Source organism: Typopeltis vanoorti, chromosome 8 (genome assembly GCF_054136105.1).
Source record: "Typopeltis vanoorti isolate ZY-2024b chromosome 8, IOZ_Tvanoo_1.0, whole genome shotgun sequence".
In the NCBI taxonomy this organism is placed as follows: Eukaryota; Metazoa; Arthropoda; class Arachnida; order Uropygi; family Thelyphonidae; genus Typopeltis; species Typopeltis vanoorti.
Genome location: NC_143556.1, coordinates 121,440,035 through 121,460,739, shown reverse-complemented (window position 1 = coordinate 121,460,739; position 20,705 = coordinate 121,440,035). Strand labels below are relative to the sequence as shown.

The 20,705-nt window shown below is 39.0% G+C and overlaps 1 protein-coding gene across 1 annotated transcript in view; it reads right to left on the bottom strand.

Moving 5' to 3' along the window:
* The window catches only part of Cubn (Cubilin), a 2,223,842-nt gene that overhangs the window by 1,406,443 nt on the left and 796,694 nt on the right, over window positions 1-20,705 (bottom strand). Inside the window, exon 24 of the mRNA XM_090396294.1 lies at window positions 19,221-19,351. Coding sequence (XP_090252420.1) covers window positions 19,221-19,351 — 131 coding nt within the window. The remainder of the gene's footprint in view (window positions 1-19,220; window positions 19,352-20,705) is intronic.

Sequence of the window (20,705 nt, the reverse complement as noted above, 5' to 3'; positions counted from 1 at the left end):
TTTCAACCAATTGCTTGTTGTGTATTGATTTTTATGAATATAAATAAAAATAAATCATTATACTTGGACAAAGCATGTCTCGTGAGTTACCCTAGTATTTATATATTTTTTGGAAACGTTTTTTTAATAATGGAAAAGTGGCTTAGAACTAGGACTTTGAAAAGAAAAGCAAATGAAACAGGTGATGTTAATCCTAATTGTGATTACACGTGTTGTAATGGCGAGTAAATCCAATACTATTAACCCTGCGGGGGTCGCGGCTGATCTGACAGATACAAACAAATTGTTTAATATAAATATTCTTACACATATCCATTGTATAACTTGGAGGTCCTGAGTAGCTGTGAATGCATATATTACGAGTTATGCGTGATATTTAATAGCATAGTATATTGTATCTGAGAGATACCGCAATCTCCGATGTCAGTATAGTATTGATTTAGTTGTTGTTTTTTTATTTACTGTTGAAAATGGCTGAAAAAATATATCGATTGGATAATCCATCAGATGCTGAAGAGATTCAGTGATTTTGTTACTCGAATCCAATGATGAGAATGATATAAAGTCAACTGCGAATGTGATATTTGATATGGTAAATTGTATCTGAGAGATACTGAGAACTCCAATTTCAGTATAGTATTGGTTTAGTTGTTGTTGTTTGTCTTTGTTTCTTTGTTCAGTAATTTCTAGATTGTAACTGAAAATAAATAAACCATCATGTATTATATTTGCAATGTTTTTTTTTTAAGTTTTATTCCATTTTAGTATATACTAGTAATGAATGTATCTCATTCATTACTCAGATACACCTGACGTACACTGTAATTTTTTCGACAGTGACCTACGCATGTTTAAAGTAGAAGAAACAAGCAATTCAAAGAAAAAAGATCGTAGGAAATATAACAGCACATATTTGGAATTCGGGTTTACTTGGTGTAGAGATAAAAACAGAAGGTGGGTTTTGTATTATAAAGTGTTGTCAAACGAGTGCATGAAATCTGCGAAACTACTACAACATTTAGAAACTAAACATTCTGATGTGAAAAATAAGCCAATTCAGCAGCCACTTAGCTACATTAAATCATGGAAAAGATATAGTTTCGGCCATTGGTTCGATAGCAGGAATTGGCAGCATCATATCTCTTAAGTTTGTGCATAGTGAAAAGAGGGAAACCTCATTCTATCGAGGAAAATTTACTACTTCCAGCTATAAAGGATGTGGTTCATTCATTTCGAATGGATTCAACAGCTGTGAGCCCATTTTACGGGGAGGTATGGCACAGCTGACAAGTCAGACCTATGGCTGGAGGGATTGTTTTAAGTATTCCTGACTGTATCCGTGTGTGTGTGCACAGGGCCGGTTTGCCTGCTTGCAGGATGACAAACCCCAGATAAACTGGGGGAAAACCCTGCAGCGGGAAAAATGTATGGGATTCTGTTTGGATGGAGCTCACGTCCTTACAGGCAGACACAGAAGGTTGTTTGTAAGGTCAAGGAAGTACCTCCGGATATGAATTGGGTACACGGCTTCATACATAGGGAAGCATTATTCCAAAGTAATCCACTGGAATTTAAAACTGTGCTATACGACGCTGTAAAGCTGGTTAATTTTTTTAACTAACATAACTAGCTTTATTTTCATTACTCTGGGATGAAATGGACAGTAAATATATACAACATTTTCTTCATTCTGAAATTTACTGGCTTTCCAGGGGCAAGGTGCAAACAAGGTTATTTCAATTAATTCACGAAGTTTTATTATTATTATTACTATTATTATTATTATCATCCCAAGACCTCATGGAGTCAAAGACTCCTCTGGGAGGTCCTTTTATCACACACAGAGCTCATCATACCATGTCTTAAACTTACTCAAACTCTTTGCAGACACCACACTCTCATGCAAGGAATTCCAATCATTTACAACTCTGCACAAAAAAATACCTGCTTCACACTCCATTACTCACACCATCTTTATACAGAACTTCTCCAGCACTGATTCTATAACAACCCCTTACCAACTTGTAGGTCTCTATCATATCCCCCCCCCCTTCCTTCTGTCTACCAAACTCTGCAAATTAGATCTTCTCGATCTTTCCTCATACTCGACATTGCAGAGGTTAGAAACTACCTTAGTCGGTCACCTCTGGACCTTTTCCAACATCTCTTCATCCTTCTGAAAACAAGGTAAATAAATCTGGACACAATAGTACATGCATGGCCTAATCAAAGCCTTATACAATGGAACAAGAATCTCCCTACAACTACTAGTCAGTGTCCTCTGCATCATTCCCAGAAGCCTTTGTATTCCCTATATTTCATATCCTCATCCACTATCAACCCCAGATCTCTTATTTCTTCCACCTCCAACAATACATCCTCACCAAGCATAAATTCTACATCCCATCTTTGTTTTCCAAATTTTAAAATGTTACATTTTGCAACATTGAATTCACATTCACATTTTTATACCCAATCATTCAATTTATTCAAGTCTTCTTGTAAGGCCACAACATCTCCCTTACCCTTCGAGGTTTGTCCCACCTTGGCATCATCTGCAAACAACTGAATATCGCCATCCAAATCTTCACCAATATCATTTATATACAAGTTAAACAGTAATGGCCCTAAAACAGACTCCTGAGGGACTCTACTAGTAACTTTCCTTTTCCTGGATATCGCTCCCCCATACACAACTTATTGATACCTATCAGATAGTCAGTCTCCCATTAAATGCACTAATCTAACATTTAACCCCATCTACTCTAGTTTGACTGTCAACTTATCATGAGGTAATCTATCAAAAGCCTTTGCGAAATCCAAGTACAATACCGTGTATCCTTCTGATCTGTCCAAGGAAGCAGTCACTTTATTGTAATAAGTAATTAGATTACTAAAACATGATCTCCCTTTAGCAAAGCCATGCCGTCCATCAAAGATAATACCATTGCTGTCAACCCAATTCTGGATACTAGTTCTCACAAGCTTCTCCAATAACTTAACCACAGCACCTGACACACAGATAGGCCTACAGTTTGATGCTTGAATTCAATCATTTCCTTTATGAAGTTGCACAATACTGCACTCCTTAGGAACTTGACCTAGTGCAAGACTCATATTAAAAAAAGGCAGGTGTAAACTCCCTGGCACATTCCTTCAGAATATGTGGTGATATATTATCAAGTCACATAGCCTTATTAACATCTAGTTTTCTCAACTCACCATACATCTCTTAATCACTTACAGTCAATTTCCCCTCCCCATCACCAACTGCTCTCAATCTCTCTGTGAAGTCATACTGACAAGATTGAAAGACCTTTATGAACTGCTCATTTAGTATTTCCACCACACATTCTGCAAGAGCTGTCTTTATACCATTTTCTCCTATCAATGTCATCCTGCCATAATCATTCTTTCTTTTGCTGGCTACATATCGAAAGAACTCCTTAGGATTCTTTTTGGCTTCATTAGCTAACTGATGTTCATACCTCACTTTAGTTACCCTCACCAAACAAGTCACTTGCCTTGCCTGGTCTTGTAAACCTCATGAAATTGGTTATTTCCACTTCTCTTATGCTGCCTCCACAATGCCCTTTTTCTCTGTATCGCATGTTTAATCTCTTTGTTCATCCACCTCACACCTACCTTATTTAACCTTCTCACCCTTGGAATACATTTAGACATTGCGTGTACTAGATAGTTTTTGAAAATGCCCCAAGCTGCATTGATCTCTTTTTCAGCTAACTCCTCATTCCATGCTACACCTGCAAGCTGTCTCCTGAGCTTTTCATAATCATCCCCCCCCCTTGTAGTTCCACACATACCCTTTTCTCACAGAGGTCCTCACACTGCTGGCAACCACCCAGGTATTCACTTCATGGTCACTCTCACCAATTGGTTAATGATTTTGACACTGCATTTATAATTTCATCCTGTGACGAGATGACCAAATCCAAGACCCTCAATCCTCACATGCCCTCTGTTACATACTATCTGTGGAAGTTATCCCTCCAAAAAAAAAAACCGAAGAAACTCGTTTTGTTTACTTCCAGTTGCAATCTCATCATTCTAGTCTATACTGCCATAATTAAAATCACCCATAATGATCACCCTTTTCTTATTTGCTTGTCTAATTTGATCATACATTTCATTATCACTCCCATCCACATTACCTGGTCTATAACAACATCCAACCAAGTAATTGATTCCATTCACCTCTATCTCACATCATACCGTCTCAAAACCACTGTCACTATTTCCCTGTTGTATCTTTACTTTGTATGGACATAACTCTTTCTCTATCATCAATAGCACTCCCCCACTCCCTTTTTACCCCTTCTATCCTCACAAAACACATCATATCCTTCCATGTCTATTCCTGTCAGGATGTCGTCCTCATCTAACCATGTCTCACTGATTCCAACAATTTTTGGGTGAACATACTCAATTAGTGCAACCATTTCATCTGCCTTGTTTCTTAAACTTCTAGCATTTGTATATAAACACAACAGCTCATTCCTGGATCTACAGCTAGTTCCATGATAACAATGATTCAATGTGATCTCTCCATGCTTGACTGGGGCCATTTTCCTTCCTGCTTATTCATTTTAGAACCACCTTCAATTCCAACTGTTTCCTCTTGATCCTCGGTCATCCCATATTCCTTTCCTGTCTACACATGCACTCACATCCTCTTGGGGCATCCACCTTTCTCACGCTGTATACCCCTGTCCACCCTGAGCTTCCCCATTTCCCTGTTCATCTTGCACATCCATTCTCTCATTTTCCATACTCATGCCACTTACTTCCTCATTCATAACCACCTCTTCATTCTCTCCTGTTGTACACTCCTGCTCTTCCACATCACTTCCCGCTTGATCTGATTCATTCTCTATACTCACCTCTCTACCATCCAGCAGCAGTCTCGCCAAGTGACTCACACCATAACCACTCAAATGCAGTCCATCGCTCCAATACAGTTTACTTCATTTTTCAAACTCATTCCTCACATTAACAAACTGTACTCCCCCTCCCCTCACACATTTCAGCCAAAATATCATTCATAATCCTTGCTCTCTGCCTCATCTCACCACAGTCATACCTAGGCAACACACTTACTACCCTTCCTGTTACACTATTCAAAGCAGCATCCTGATATTTTATATGTCTAAGCAGCCTCCTGATATCCATTCTGACGTGCTCTTTGTCCTCTGTCAAATTATTCGTACCTATTAAAACCATTAACTCCTTTGCTCACTCCCTCTTCATATCCAATGCCTCATTCACTCTACTCATTTTACTACCTGGTAAACATTCGTTGTGCATAATATCATCTAGCACACCTTTAATAATGGAGTTATTGTTTGACTTTAAAAAAGAACAAAAATCGAAAAAAGAACAGTTAATCGAGCTTTCTAGTACAGTGGTCTTAAAATGCAATTCTGTGATCTTGGTTTAGCTCGATTCTGGATCTTGCCTTCAGTGAGAAGTGAATTTCCCGAATTATCGGAAAAAGCATTGAAAATTATCATGCAGTTTCTACATCCTATCTTTATGAGAAAGGATTTTCATCGTACCTTTAAATAAAAACAAAATACAGAAATCGCCTTAGTGTGTGTATGTGTGTGTGTGTGCGTGCGTGCCGATCTTTGACTGATATTGATCAAACTGAGCCAGATATCCAGCAACTCTGCAAGGGCTGAGAAGCTCAACCATCTCATTAAAAGTAAGTAGTAACATAATTATATCATATTATTTATTTGTTTAATAAAAATTAAAACTTTGTTTAATGATGATACACTTTTAATAGTTTACTTCCAATTCAATTATGTTTTTATATTGTATTCAAAACATGCTATTAGATTTAATATGTTATAAATGGCACAGTTTTTCCCAAATGGTGGTAATCGCCACATGCATTTTTTTTTTTAAATGACATAACTTAGTGGTCCGTAAAATTGTTTTAGGCATTTTACTGGTCCTTTGGCTTAGAAAGTTTGAGAAACGCTGATCTAGTGTGATCGGTTTTTCTAAGTGCTTCTAATCTGCTGTGGAAATTCTTTTTGCTCCTTTCATTATTTTGTGAATGGTGTGAAGAGATGTTCCTGTAGAGCTCGTAGGATTTCAAAGTAATGTCATTTGGATCTTCTGTGATGCTGTCATCTTGTAGTATAATTGCTGAGAAGTTTGCTGACTGGTATTTTTTTTTTTTTTTCAGGGAAAAAAAATAAAAGTAATTGTCTAAGTCATGCAAAGACAGAATTATCTGCAAAGTGTGCCATACTTAGATTGCATCTGAAAGATTTATGTGTATGCTGCAATCTAAATATGGCACATTTTGCAGATAATTCTAAGTGTCTTTGTGCGACTTAGAGGGGTAAGTGATATTCATGACTTTCTTCTGGGAACTGTTCTTCTAGAGCTGTTCTTCAACTTGTCAAATGCTAATGCTCCTCTGTTGATTTTTCTGGTGACTGTAAATCTGCATAAATGATTGTATTTGTGATTTTAAGTAGACCATTATGTTTTCATTGGTTCTGTATTCAATTTCAAGTCAGTGAATCAGATTTCAAGTCAGATATCAAAGCCCATACGTTTATTACATAATCTGAATCTTGTAGGAGGGTACAGTTGAAGATCCAATAGGAACTTCCTAATTTGAATGCTTCCAAAGATAATGAAAGTTGCATCTTGATGAAGCAGTGATCCATGATGTAGGAAGGAATGTGTGAGATGTTTCTAACTAGATGAACAGTGTGTTTGAAATGTAGTATCTGTCCAGTGGTACTTGGTAGAGAGGCTTATTAGCTGCTGTGATTGCCCAATTTCCATGTGTAGGACCTCTTATCCGGATGCTGAAATACATCAATGAGTTCATTATCAGTTACCACTGTTTGAAGTTTGTTTATTGACGAGATACAATGTTCAGCACGTTGTCTTTTTCTTGGTTAAGTGTGCAGTTAAAGCCTCCAGATATTATGATATGTTCTGGGTCAATACTGGAAAGATGGTTTCGCATGAAATCCAAGATTTGTGATCTCAGAACATCCTGCTGTAGTATGTAGATAATGAACATATGCAGGATTATGGTTGGGTGCTTTTATATGAGCATACAAGGTGTATCTTTTATATCTGCAATCGCTTTCCGTTTGTAGGGAGACTGATGATATACACCTAAGCTAACCTCTGCGCCATGGTGTTGTTGGGTTGCAGAGTGACGTAGGTCATAAGACCGCTCTGCCCATTTTCTAGATAAATTGGATGAGGACTTGATATTTGTTTCCCGCAGAAGAAACTAGATAGACACACACACACACACACACACACACACACACACACACACATATATAAAAGCCAGCTAACAATCCAATCCACTAATCTGATATCCAAGTCCTTATGGTGCAACTTAAATACCAACATATCATGTGGAATCCTATCAAATTCCTTTGCAAAATACAAAAAAATGTGGATGAGGGCAAAAATACGCTGCTCTTGTTATTGTATTATCAAAGGCCACCCCTTCCAAATCCAAGCTAGCCTACAAAAAAGAATATGCGGATATGAGTTCTTATAAATTTTTCTTGTATGCAGTGCTGTCATAGTAACCTAAACATCCCTTGGGGATACATATCAGGAAACTGATGATGATGAAAAAGTTTTCTAAAATCTTAACAATCACAGAAGAAATACCTCCATCCTACCATCACCTATATGCAATGACACTATCTTAATCACCTTCCACTACTCACAAATTTTCCTCATTGCAAGATATTCTTAACCCAGCAGATTAATGGCATGGTTAGTTTCTTAACATATTTCCTTAGGAGATATAGCTAAATCCCATTTTGGAATAAAATCTACACTACCAAGATGGAACATCCTAATAAAGAGATCATTAAATAGTTCAACAATGTCATCTGCTTTGCCACCCACCAAGGAAATCTATTCAATGACTTTCCTTCCTACTGGTCACAATTCTTCTTGGGATTTTCCTTGAATTACAGTTGGCCTTTTCTTGTATTCTAATTTTTCTAGCCTGAACCTTATATTCCTCATGCAAGTGATATCCACCTAACTCTTTATTGCCTTCTAAAACCTCTTTTTCATCTGCAGTTTTGTTTCTATTTGTTTTGTTATTCATCTTACTCCAAATTGCTTAATCTTCTTTGTGAGAGGTATACAATCTGCCATTGCTATTAACAAATTTTTTTAAACTTTCTTCCATACATTACTGACAACTCTTGTTTCAATTTCTTTCATCCATCATTCTGCTCAAAAGTAATTTCAGAGTCTCCTAAGATTCTATGGTTGCCTGCCTTATAATTTCACCTAACCTCCTTCCTTTCACCTAGATACTTCTGCATGCCTATTCATCTTCCAAGTCAGGACTACATAGTCAATCTCATCAAATGAGTTCACATATGACATCTCATTCACTGTGATATCCTCTAATGCTATGACGAACTCAAAATCTCTATGTGTTGTACCCACCATATGCTGCCTAAAGACAGTTGTCCCCCAAGAAGCCCATAAATTCAGTTACATTTGCCAAACTAATTTGCCTAAACATTTCTATAACATCATCTCAATAAATATCTTGTCCTATCCAATCCTAACTCATCCTATTTACTCTCAAAGTCATTAGTGTAATTTTCCCTCCAATTGTCTATCCTCTATCCTGAGAAAGTACTTGACCATCTGTTTATCATAAATAACACTTCAATATCCTGTCCACTTTACCTATCACTCCAAAATATGCTATATCTTTTAATTTCCATCCTTCTCAGGAGATTCTGCTATGCTAAGTGAATTTTGCTGATATGAGCTATCTCTAGATAGACTGTGCTAATCAATGTTATAAATTCATTCTCTTTATTCCTAATGATCCTTACAAACGCATATTGAAAAATCAGTACATTGTCAGCATTTCTATGTACTGATTTCTATGTACTGCTAAGCACTTGTAAGGACTTCACTTGGCTAATTATAATACACGCTCCTTCATTCCCTAGGCCACTATTCTCCTCTCGCAAGACTATGGCTGCTAACTTCTTCCTTTACAATTCTAATTTCCCTTCCCTAACATCCTTGCTTGCCCAGAAAACAACAGTCCCTACAATGCTTGCATCCTTTTGGGTTCAAATGAAATTCATCTCTTGCATTTTGCTATATTCGGTCTTTAAATATACTGCAAATATCCACATATTCTAGACCTCTCTTCTTACATATTCTCACTATCATCTCATTCATTCATTAACACTTCTCCTCTCCATATCGAACTAACACACTCATTATCTTCCATCTAAGGAATTTCTGCTGCAATTCTTTTTATTTTTATTAAAATGATTTTTTTTTATGTCATCAAAGCAAACCAGTGTATCTGAATTCACCTTTTCTATTTTTCATATATAGATTTCTTTTTGTTGTTGTTCTATTGTAATGACTATTCCACAAGATATGTATTCGTATGCATGTACATTATTATCATCTACTTTATTATTGTCTACTGTTATTTGTTTTATCTGGTCTTTAATATTTGTCCTTAATTTAGTTTTTCCATAATTTATAATCTCATTTAATTTTATACTGCTTTTAATATGTTCATCTTTTTTTTTTTTTTTTGACGTGTGCCATTACTGCAACATGAATTTTTGTACTGATGACAATAATCACCCCTTTATCATTTCAATCTATTTAGTTCACCTAAGGCATTTTCTAATACATCAGTGAACATTTTGTGTGAGACTGTATCTTCTTGGCACGCTCCTTTATTTATTTTAAATGGACTACTTTGTTTATAGGGAATAATAATAACTGTCACTTATCACACACTTCTTTTATTATTAATATTATTATTACTGCATGCACCCCCCCCCCAAGGAATAGGCAGACTCATCAGGTTCATTCAACTGACAACATATTTATCATACCGAATCTAAAAATCCTTAATACTCCTTGCATTAACAACACATTCTGGTAATGTGTTCCATTCATTGACAATTCTCCATGTAAAATATCTACTTGTCACACCTACCTTCACCACATTCTTACATAACTTCCAGCACGGGCCACTGGTTTTTCTCCTCTAATCTACTGTTTTTATAATCCCATCTGGATTAATCTGATAAAATCCTCTCAGTAACTTAAATGTCCCTATCATATCACCACTTCTTCTCCTATCCACCAAACTCTGCAATTCACATTTCTTCAACCTTTCTCTCTCTCGCCATAGCCAGCATTCCAAAGTCCTGATATTTTCTTAGTCACTTGACTCCAGACACTCTCCAATATTTCCACATCACATTGCAAAGGTGGTGACTAAATTTGAGCACAACAGTCCAAGTGTGGTCTGACCAGTGCTTTATACAGTGGTACAACCACTTCCTTATTGCTACATGTCAGAGTACTCTAACATGTAGCGATACTAGAGTACTGGTTACTGATACTAGAGTACATATTAGAGTACTGGTCATAACAGCACGACAATGTGCAGTCTTTGCAACACTTGCAATATGCCCTCTAAACTTCAGTCTACAAAACTACAAACTACAACCCCACTCTTTTATCCAAGTCAAAAGTCTATTCAAATCTTCCTGAATGGAATTAACACCAGCACTACTCCTGATATTTCTCCCCCACTTTGAATCAAGAAACAACTGAAGATCCCCAGTTAGTCCACATGATATATCATTTATAAACAAGTTAAATAGCAGGAGCCCAAGAACAGAACCCTGGAGAATGTCACTGATTATCCTCCTTTTTTTTGCGCTGCTTCATCATACATAATTTGCTGTTATCGTTCAGAGAACCATTCTCCAATCCATCTAACCAATATACTATCTATTCCCATTCTCTGGGTTGTGAATGTACACTCTGGCAAGGCTCAAGAATATCACGGAATATCATTCTTCCTTATATAACACACTCATTACCTTATCATAAAAAATGCAAGTAATTGTTAAACAAGACAATTTCAAAACCGCGCTGACTATCATAAAGAATCCTATGTCCATCAACACAATTTTGTGTTCTATTCCTAACCAAGCTCTCCAACACCCTGACTAAAACTGCACTTATAGGAAACGGGTCTATAGGAAATTATAGGAAATTTTTACCCTAGACCATGCTTGTCGAGTGGTACCATTTTGCCTTTTCTCCACTCCTTAGGAACCCTGCCCATTGCAAGACTTTCATTAATTAATCAGGTCAAGGGCATAGCTAACTGTTGTTCGCATTCCTTAAGAATATGGTTATATGCTACCATACTAAATTCTCTGAAATTTAATATTATCAGCATATTCCTGTTATTAATACTGAATACCATAATAGCTAGAATGTGTCAGAAGACAGGACTGAAATGTATAGATGCTAGGACAGAATGGAACTGTATGCAAGAGACTGTTTGCATTTGAATGAGGAAGGACAAAGACATCTGGAGAGATTGACTGTTTTGAGAACAAGTCGGTGTGTCAATGCAGGGAAACTTGAATGCTCAGTGGTGGATGGTAGCAGATGTCATCCCCCCCAAACACCCATTCCCACAAGATCCTCTTGTAGGAATGGGTTTTTGGGGGAAGGGGGGTGACATCAGGTAACACTGAGTACAGCGGGATCTAGAGGGGATAATGATAGGTATAGAAGCAGTGACATCTTTATGCTTTATACAAATGCCAGAAATATCCAAAATAAAGGAGATGAATTGGTGGCGCTGATAGCATCAGCTTGTCCAAAGATTATTGGGATCTTGGAGACACCGTTGAAGGAATAATAACAGGAATTGAAGTAGCAGAGTACAGCATTTTTCGGCATGATAGGAAAGGAAAACATGGTGGGGGAGTACTGCTTATGATAAATGATGACTTATGTCCTCTAAGAGTGGAGGCATTGGAAAGTAGTGACACTAATGATTTTAAAAGCATATGATGTGAGGTAGAGGTGGGCAAGACAGGATATTTAGTGGGGTGCTGCTACAAGCTAAGGAGCACAGAGGATGGGGAGCAGGAGATGTTTAGCCAGTTAAGCTTGGCAAGTGTAAGAAGAATGATTGTTATGGGAGATTTCAACTACAGCAGCATAAGCGGGGAAGAGGAAAATGCAAGTAATAATAAGGGAATAGAATTTCTTGAATACTCGAGGGACAAATGTCTCAGGAAACATGTAATAGAAGGAACAAGAGTTTGAAGAGTTTTGAATTTGGTTATAGCATCAGAAGAGCTGATAATAACTGAGATAACATCTCTCCCACCAGGTGGAGAAAGGGACCATGTGGTTTTGACTTCGAAGATGAATAGACATGCAGGAGTATCAAAGAAAAGGGAACGTATGTGGAATTATAAGGCAGGTGATTATAATAGTCTTAGATATCAAATTGGAACAATTCCATGGAATGTGGAATTGGAAGACCAGAATATAATTAGTGTTGGGCAAATTTTGAAGGAATATTTGTTAGCAGCAATAGTAAGCTGCATTTCATGAGTGAAGAAGAGGACACAATTTGGTGTAAAGTGAACGACAAACAACATCAAACAGGAACTGCAGGTGAAAAAGAGATTATTATTATTATGGTCAACTCCAAGGAGTCCATAGACTCATCGAGGGAGGCAATAATAACATGTAAAAAACAACTATTCGATATTCACACAGTATCTATATTAACTCGCCTTGAACTCATTTAAAGGCATGGCACCCAGGACAGACTCTGGCAGCTTATTCCACTCGTTCACCACTCTCCAAGTAAAAAACCTAGCTCTAACACCCTTGCTAACCACACTCTTGCCCAGCTTCCATGTATGGCCTCTAGTCCTCCCGCCACCAGTCCTATTCTCAAAAATATCTTGTGAATTAATCTTATAGAAACCCTTCAGTAATTTGAATGTCTCAATCATATCACCGCTTTTCTGGATATAAACCAATTTCTGCAACCTACAAATCTTCAACCTGTTCTCATAAGGTTCATACCATAGACCTGCTATCATCCTGGTCACTCGTCTCTGGATCCTCTCCATCTCATCCCCATCTATAAGAAACCCTAGCGCCCATATATGGGCGCAGCAGTCTAGTGGGGTCTTATCAAGTCTTGATACAGAGGTACAATAACCTGTTTGTCTCTGCTTGTTAAAGCATTTTTGAGCAACCAAGTGATTTGATGAGCTGATTTAGCCATTTTCGCGATGTGCCCTAAACTTCAACTCCCTATCCACCAACACTCCCAAATCCCTGGATTCGTCAATCTCCTGGAGTACAGTTCCACCAATGTGATATATCAATTACAATCTTTTCACACCAAAATGCATAACCTTACATTTTGGCACATTAAATTGATATCCATTCTCCTCAGCCCATCCTCCAAGCTATCCAAATCATCCTGCAAAATTTTGACATCCTGTGCACTCACTATTGCTCTACCCAACTTTGCGTCATCAGCAAACAAATGAACAGTTCCTATCAGATCCTTTCCTATATCATTAATGAAAAAAATGAACAGCGGTTGTCCAAGAACAGAACCCTGTGGCATACCAATAGTCACAGGCAGTCTTTTGGACTCTACTCCTGAATAAACCCCACTCTGATATCTCTCCATCAACCACCCTCTTATCCATCTCACCAACCCCATTTCCATCCCCATATGCTGCAGTTTACTGATTAGAATTCCACGTGGTATCCTGTGCACAGGCCTTAGCAAGGTCCAGTAGAATCACTGAAACCCATTAATTATCCTTATCCAGTTCAGCCGTCACTGTGTTATAAAACATGAGCAAGTTACCGAAGTATGATCTACCCTTCACAAAATCATGCTATCCCCAATACAGTATCCCATTTTCATCTATCCAATTCTGTATTTTCCTCTTGACTATTTTTTCCAAGACCTTAACAACGATTCCTGATATGCTGATCGGTCGGTAATTTACAACAGCATTCTTGGAACCTCCTTTATGCAGTGGAACTATTTTCCCCTCTTTCCACCGCCTTGGGACTAACCCAGACCCGAGACTCAAATTAAATAAAATGGTCAAAGGCACTGACAATTCTTTAGCCACTTCACATACAACACAAGCTGGTATACCATTCAATCCCACAGATGCACTGACATTGAGGTTTTGTAATAGACCATTCACCTCCACTTCACTCACCACAATCCAGGTGGTGACATTGCAGGAATGAAAGAGCTGTTGGTTCTTTCATTCCTGCAATGTCACCACCTGGATGATTATACTCTTGCAAAGTGCTCGCTCAGTAATTCCACTATAGCAACCGATTCAGTACCTCCCTACCATTGGCATTCTTTAAAATAATTCTGCCGTATACATTTTTTCTTTTACTTGCAACATACTGTAAACACTGTTTGGGATTCTCTTCAGCCTGCATGGCTAATCTTCTTCTTCTTCTTCTTCTGCAGCTTCTCCCACTTAAGTAGGGTCACTGTTTGTAATGAGTCTCCTCCACACCTTCCTGTCTTCAGCTGTCACCAAATCCAAGTTCTTCATCTTCAAGCCTCTTCTACCAGCTCCCTCCATCTCTTCTTTGGCCACCCACGCTTCCGCCTTCCTTGCACATCCATCTGCATGACCCTTCTTCCCACATATTCATCCTCCCTCCTCATCACATGACCAAACCATCTCAACCTTGCCTCCTGTATTTTCGCTCCTAAGTTCGTAACTTTCACTGTTCCCCTGACATAGTCATTTCTCAGACGATCCTTTCTGGTCACACCGCACATACACCTAAGCATTCTCATCTCTGCTACTTCCATCCTGCTGATGTTATTTTTCCTCAGGGCCACAGTTTCTATAGCATATGTCATAGCTGGCCTCACTACTGTCCTATAAATTTTGCCTTTCAGATTGATCGGCACCCTCTTATCGTATAACACTCCAGCCAATTCCCTCCAGTTCCTCCAACCCGCTTGTATCCTGCATCCCACTTCCTTCTCAGCTCCTCCATCTTCTTCCACTGTTGAACATAAGTATCTAAAGTCTCTCACCTTCCTGATGACATTTCCTTCCAGCTCCAGATCTGTCTCCTGGCCACCGCAGCCCACTGCGCAACACATATACTCTGTCTTACTTCTGCTCAGTCTCATACCTCTCTCTTCCAGTACTTTTCTCCATCTTTCCAGTTTAGTTCCCGCTTCTTCTCTTGAATCTACACACAGCAAGATGTCATCTGCATACAACATTGTCCAAGGAGCATCTTCTCTCACCTCTTCTGTTACCACCTCCATCACAATATTAAACAGAAACGGACTTAATGCTGACCCTTGATGCAAGCCAACTGTTACTTGAAAACTTTCTGTCTGTCCCAAACAGGTCCGAACACTTGTCTTCACATTTCTGTACATGTTCTTTCATATTCTGCTTTTGCTTTTCTTACGACACTCGTTACCCTTCTGGCCTGCACTTTATACTGTTCATGTGCCTGCTGGTCACCTTTCTCCTTAAATTCCCTCCACAGTTGTTTCTTGGTGTTATTGGTGTTATTAAGCTTAATGGTGTTATTCATCCATTTAACCCCTACTTTATTTATTATTCGGACACTAGGTATACAGTCAACCACTGCCTCCTGCAAACACTTCTTAAACCTCCTCCCATGCACTATCAACATCCAGTCCTTGCAGTTTTACATGCCGTGGCACTGAACCAATCAATCTCCTCTGTCATACTTACCAGCCCGATAATTGCACATGTACCCTATTTTAATTGTAAATTCCACACCTTTAGCCACCTCCCAAGTCAAGACCCTATGATCACTCTCACCAATTGGTGGCAACATAGTCATATTCGTTACAGCCAAATTCTCAGATGCAATTACTAGGTCAAGCGCTCTCTGACCAATAGTATTTTCCATTACACGCTGTCGCAGATAGTTATCCCTTAATAACCGCATAAAATACAATTATTTCCTTCCATGTGTCCTCTCCTCCTTCCAATCAATGTTACCATAGTTGAAATCTCCCATAATAATTACCCTCCTTCCACTCATTTCTTCTATTTGCTTATGCATGCTATCACCACCATCTATTCCATCACCTGGTCTATAGCAGCACTCAATTGTATATTTTATAATGCTAGCCTCAATCTCACACCAAATAGCCTCAAATGTGATCTTTTCTCTATTCTGCTGTTCAACTTCTATTCTCCTTGGCTGCAGCTCATCGGCTATCATCAATAACACTCCACCCCCAATTTTTTTCTCCGTATCACTCCTGAACACACTATACCCCTCACATTGAATCCCACTAGCTATATCATCTTCTGTCAGCCATGTTTCACTAATGCCAATAACCTGTGGCCTGGAAGTGCCTGGCATTATAATATCAAGGCCAAAAATTCTTCCTTCTTGTTCCTAATACTTCTGGCATTAGTATACATGAATTGCAGAAGCCAATTTGTCCCATCCCTATTTTGATGCCTTATACTAACTATCCCATTCTGATTTCTTGTCCTTCGTACTCGCGCGGGCATATTACACACATTCATACACTCAAGTGTCTCCCTAAAGTCTGCATATCTACCCCCCCCCCCCCCAGACACACTAAATAACTCTAGTTTCCCTGATTCTGAACATCCACTTCCACTTCATTCAACAACACCTTTTCAAGTGTCAGTACACCAAATCCATTCAAATGAAAACCATCCATCTTATATAAATCCTTTGGTGCATCGAACTCGCTCCACATGTCGACGAATTCCACACCACTCCTCCTGCATAATCTGTGCATAAAGTCATTAGCAATTATGGCCCTCCTTCACTCTTCACTGTCATACCGCAGCAACAGACTCGCCATCCTAACTCTCTCACTCTTCTCTTTTGCTACCTCAAGTAATTCCTTCAAATCCTCTCCCATAGGCATTTTGTCTAATTTCAAATCATTCGTTACTGCTATTACTATCAATTGCTTTGGGACTTTAATAGACTCGCTTACACCCTTAATGTTCGCACAAGGTTGGAACGATTTTGTCAAACTCTCATCTATCACACCTCTTACTAAAGAATCTCTGTACAATATTCGCTCTTTTATTTTGTTTACACTCACGATCATACTCTTATTTTTCTTATCATGCTTTTGCAGTTTATTAGTTTTTACATTCAGTAAACATTTTTCCCAACGCTCCAGCTGTCGATTCGTCCTACGTATCGCTCCTCGCAACCTTGCAATCTCACTCATTGCATCCGTCTCATTGTTTTTATCATTCGTTAATTCATTGATTCGTTCTGTATTTTTATCTTCATTCTCACTTTAAACGCCACTCTCACAGCTAACTGGTACTAACTCACAAATATCACTATTCATACCTCTCGTATCACTATTTTCTACATTCTCACTTTCAATAATGATATCACTCTCACGACCTGAACACACTGGAAGAGATATGTGGAGAGGAATGGAGAGCAGATGCACGAAAAATACAAGACACAGGACAGGAGAGTGACTAGCAAAAAAGGAAGGCAAAACTGGAATATGAGAAGAGATTGGCACTAAAATCCAAAGAATATCCTAGGGAATTTTTTAGCATATGTGGCCAGTAGCAGAAGAAATGATTGTGGAAGAATGGGAAATTGCAGGATAAAAATGGGAATAGAGTGACTAATGCAGAGGACATAGTGGAGTTGTTCAAGGTTCAGAGGAGAGAGAGAGAGTGTTCCAAATACTGAGTATTCTGGATGTAAGTAAAGCTGTGGGACTGGATGGTATTTCACCACGGGTTTTGAGAGAATGTGCTAAAGAACTGACAGCTCCATTGACCTGGCTCTTCAAAAAATGTCTGGCTGCAGGAAAGGTACCAAGGAATAGAAGGAAGGTAAGATAGTGCCATTGCATAAGGGTGGTAGCAGAGTGGTCTGATTTTTAGGACAGTTTGTGTGTCATCAGTAGTTGTTAAGGTCTTGGAAAAATTTGTGCAGGACTATATAGAGCATTGGGCAGACCAGAGGTAATGTTATCTGTGATAATCAACATGGATTTCTTATGAGGTGCTCTTCCTTTAATAATATGATTGCCTTTTATAATAAAGTGACAAGGGCAGTTGATGAGGGAAAGGCATATACTGCATTTTTTTGGATTTTGCAGAAGAATTTGAATGGGTGCCACATAATAAGGTGATATTTAAATTGTGGTACATGGGTTTAAATGTTGGGTTAGTCAAATGGATTCAGGATTGGCTGTCTGATAGGTATCAGAGAGTTGTGTATGGTGGAGTAATAACAAGCAAGCAGAAGGTTACAAGTGGGGTTCCACAGGGTTTAGTAATGGGACCTGTATTGTTCTACCTTTATATTAATGACACTGTCAATTGACTGCAAGGGGATATTCAGCTGTTTGCAGATGATGTGAAGCTGGGAAGGGTTATCAGTAATAGGGCAGATGTAGCAGCCCTGCAAGAGGATTTGAATAAACTAGACAGATGGGGAAATGAATGAGGGTATTGGTTTAATGCAGCAAAATGTAAAGTCTTGAAGTTTATGATCTATCAGTGGGAGGCTGCATACTCAATTGGAGGAGATGTACTGGAGGAAGTAGGGGAGACAAGAGAGCTGGGAGTGATGATTGATAGAAAACTGAAATTTGGGGAGCATATTGCAAAGGTGGTGAAGGTAACCCAGAGGATTGCTGCAATATTGAGAAGGACACTGACCTGCAGAGATAAAAGAGTTATCATTCTGTTGTATGAGACCCTGATCAGACCACACTTAGACTACTGTTCTCAAATTTGGTCCCCAGGATTTGAAGGGGATAAATTAACTGGGGAAAGGGTACAGAGGCAAATAACAAAGATGGTTTCAGGACTTTACGATATCAGTTATGAGGATCAGCTGAGGAAATGTGGACTGCAGAGTTTGGTGGATAGAAGAAGGAGAAGTAATATGATCGAGACTTAAAATGTTAGAGGCAGTTACAGGGTGGACATTGGGGAGTTCTTTCGCTTGGTGGAATAGCAGGAAGGAGCGATGACAAGAGGCCAGCCCTGGAAGTTACGAAAGGAAGCTTTAAGCAAGAGGGTGAGGAGTGGTTTCTTTGCGTGGAGGGTGTGGTTGAACCGTGGAATGCATTGACTGAGAGAGAGTGGTTTGAGCAACAATGGTCAATGAGTTAAAGTAGTGGTATGATAGACTATGTGTTTCCTAAGAAGGATCTCCCACGATGAGTCTCTTGACTCCATGGAGGCCTGAGAATAATAATAATAATAATTAAAATCAGAGTCAAATACATTATTTGGACCTACCTTGTGATGCATTTAAGAAAGCATAACTAGCTGAAAATCCTTCATCTGATATGCTAGAATCTGCAACGAACTTCAGTGTCATTACATTTCCAGTAGATGTCAAAACGGGAGGTATGTTATTTCCACAAAACCTGAAATAATTAATTGAAAGAACAGAGACATTTAAAAGTAATCTAAAATTTAAATTAAGTTAGAATTATATTTATAATTATGAGCACAAATATGGAAGAAAATTGAGAACAGTGCTTGGGACCTAAAGGGCTATAAATGATGAAAATACCTAGAGGATAAAATAATTCTTCTTCTTCTTCTTTCGCTATGCCTTATCCCGTGTTCAACGGGATCGGCATTCCCATCTTTAATCTTCTTCTTCCAGATTCTCTGGTCCAGGGCATCTTCCCAACTCCATCCTTTCTCCCTAAGATCCTCAGCAACCTTATCTCTCCATCTGCGTTTGGGCCTGCCTCTTTTCCTCCTTCCTTCTACCTCCACTCGTTTACCAACATACTCCTCACTCCTTCTCTCTACATGACTGCACTACCTCAGCCTGCTTTCTTGTACTTCTTCCCGATCAGTCCCACCTTGATCGTCCCTCTGATGTAGTCATTCTGTCCTTTGTCACACCACTCATCCATCTCAACATCTGCATCTCCGCCACCTCCATCTTCCTCTCCTGTGCCTTTGTTATAGGCCACGTCTCCGCACCATGGAGCATTACCAGCTTCACCACCATTTTATACAGCTTTCCTTTCATCTTACAACTCACACTCTTGTCACACAGGATGCCACTCATCTTCCTCCAGTTCATCCAACCGCATGTTATTCGGTGCTCTATTTCCTCATCCAGGTCACCATTCCTCTCAACGACCGACATGAGGTACTTGAATTTCTTCCATGAAGTTAACTTTTCACCCTGGAGTCGTATGATCATATCCTTGTCACTCCCCATTGATATATATTTGGTCTTTACCCGGTTAATTTTCATGCCTCTCTCCTCCAATACCTTTCTCCACTCTTCCAGGGTCATTTCAAGCTCCTCTTGGGATGATTTGCAGAGAACAATATCATCGGCAAACATCATGCTCCATGGCACCTCCTTCTTGACATCCTCCACTAGTACATCCATGACCAGATCAAAGAGGTAGGGGCTCAGAGCTGATCCCTGATGGAATCCTACAACAATGGGGAACCCTTCTATCATGCCGACACCCCATTCTTCCTCATACATCTCCATATCTCCTGTCTGGCCACTCTGTCATATGCCTTTTCCAGGTCTATAAACACCATATGTAGCTCTGCCTGCATCTCCATATATTTCTCCATCAATCGCCTTAGCGCAAATATTGCATCCGTTGTCCCTCTTCCTGGCATAAATCCAAACTACTCCTCACCAATTTCTGTTTCCCATCGTATCCTTCCTTCAATTACTCTTTCCCATATCTTCAACGTGTGTGACATCAGCTTGATCCCTCTATAGTTGCCACA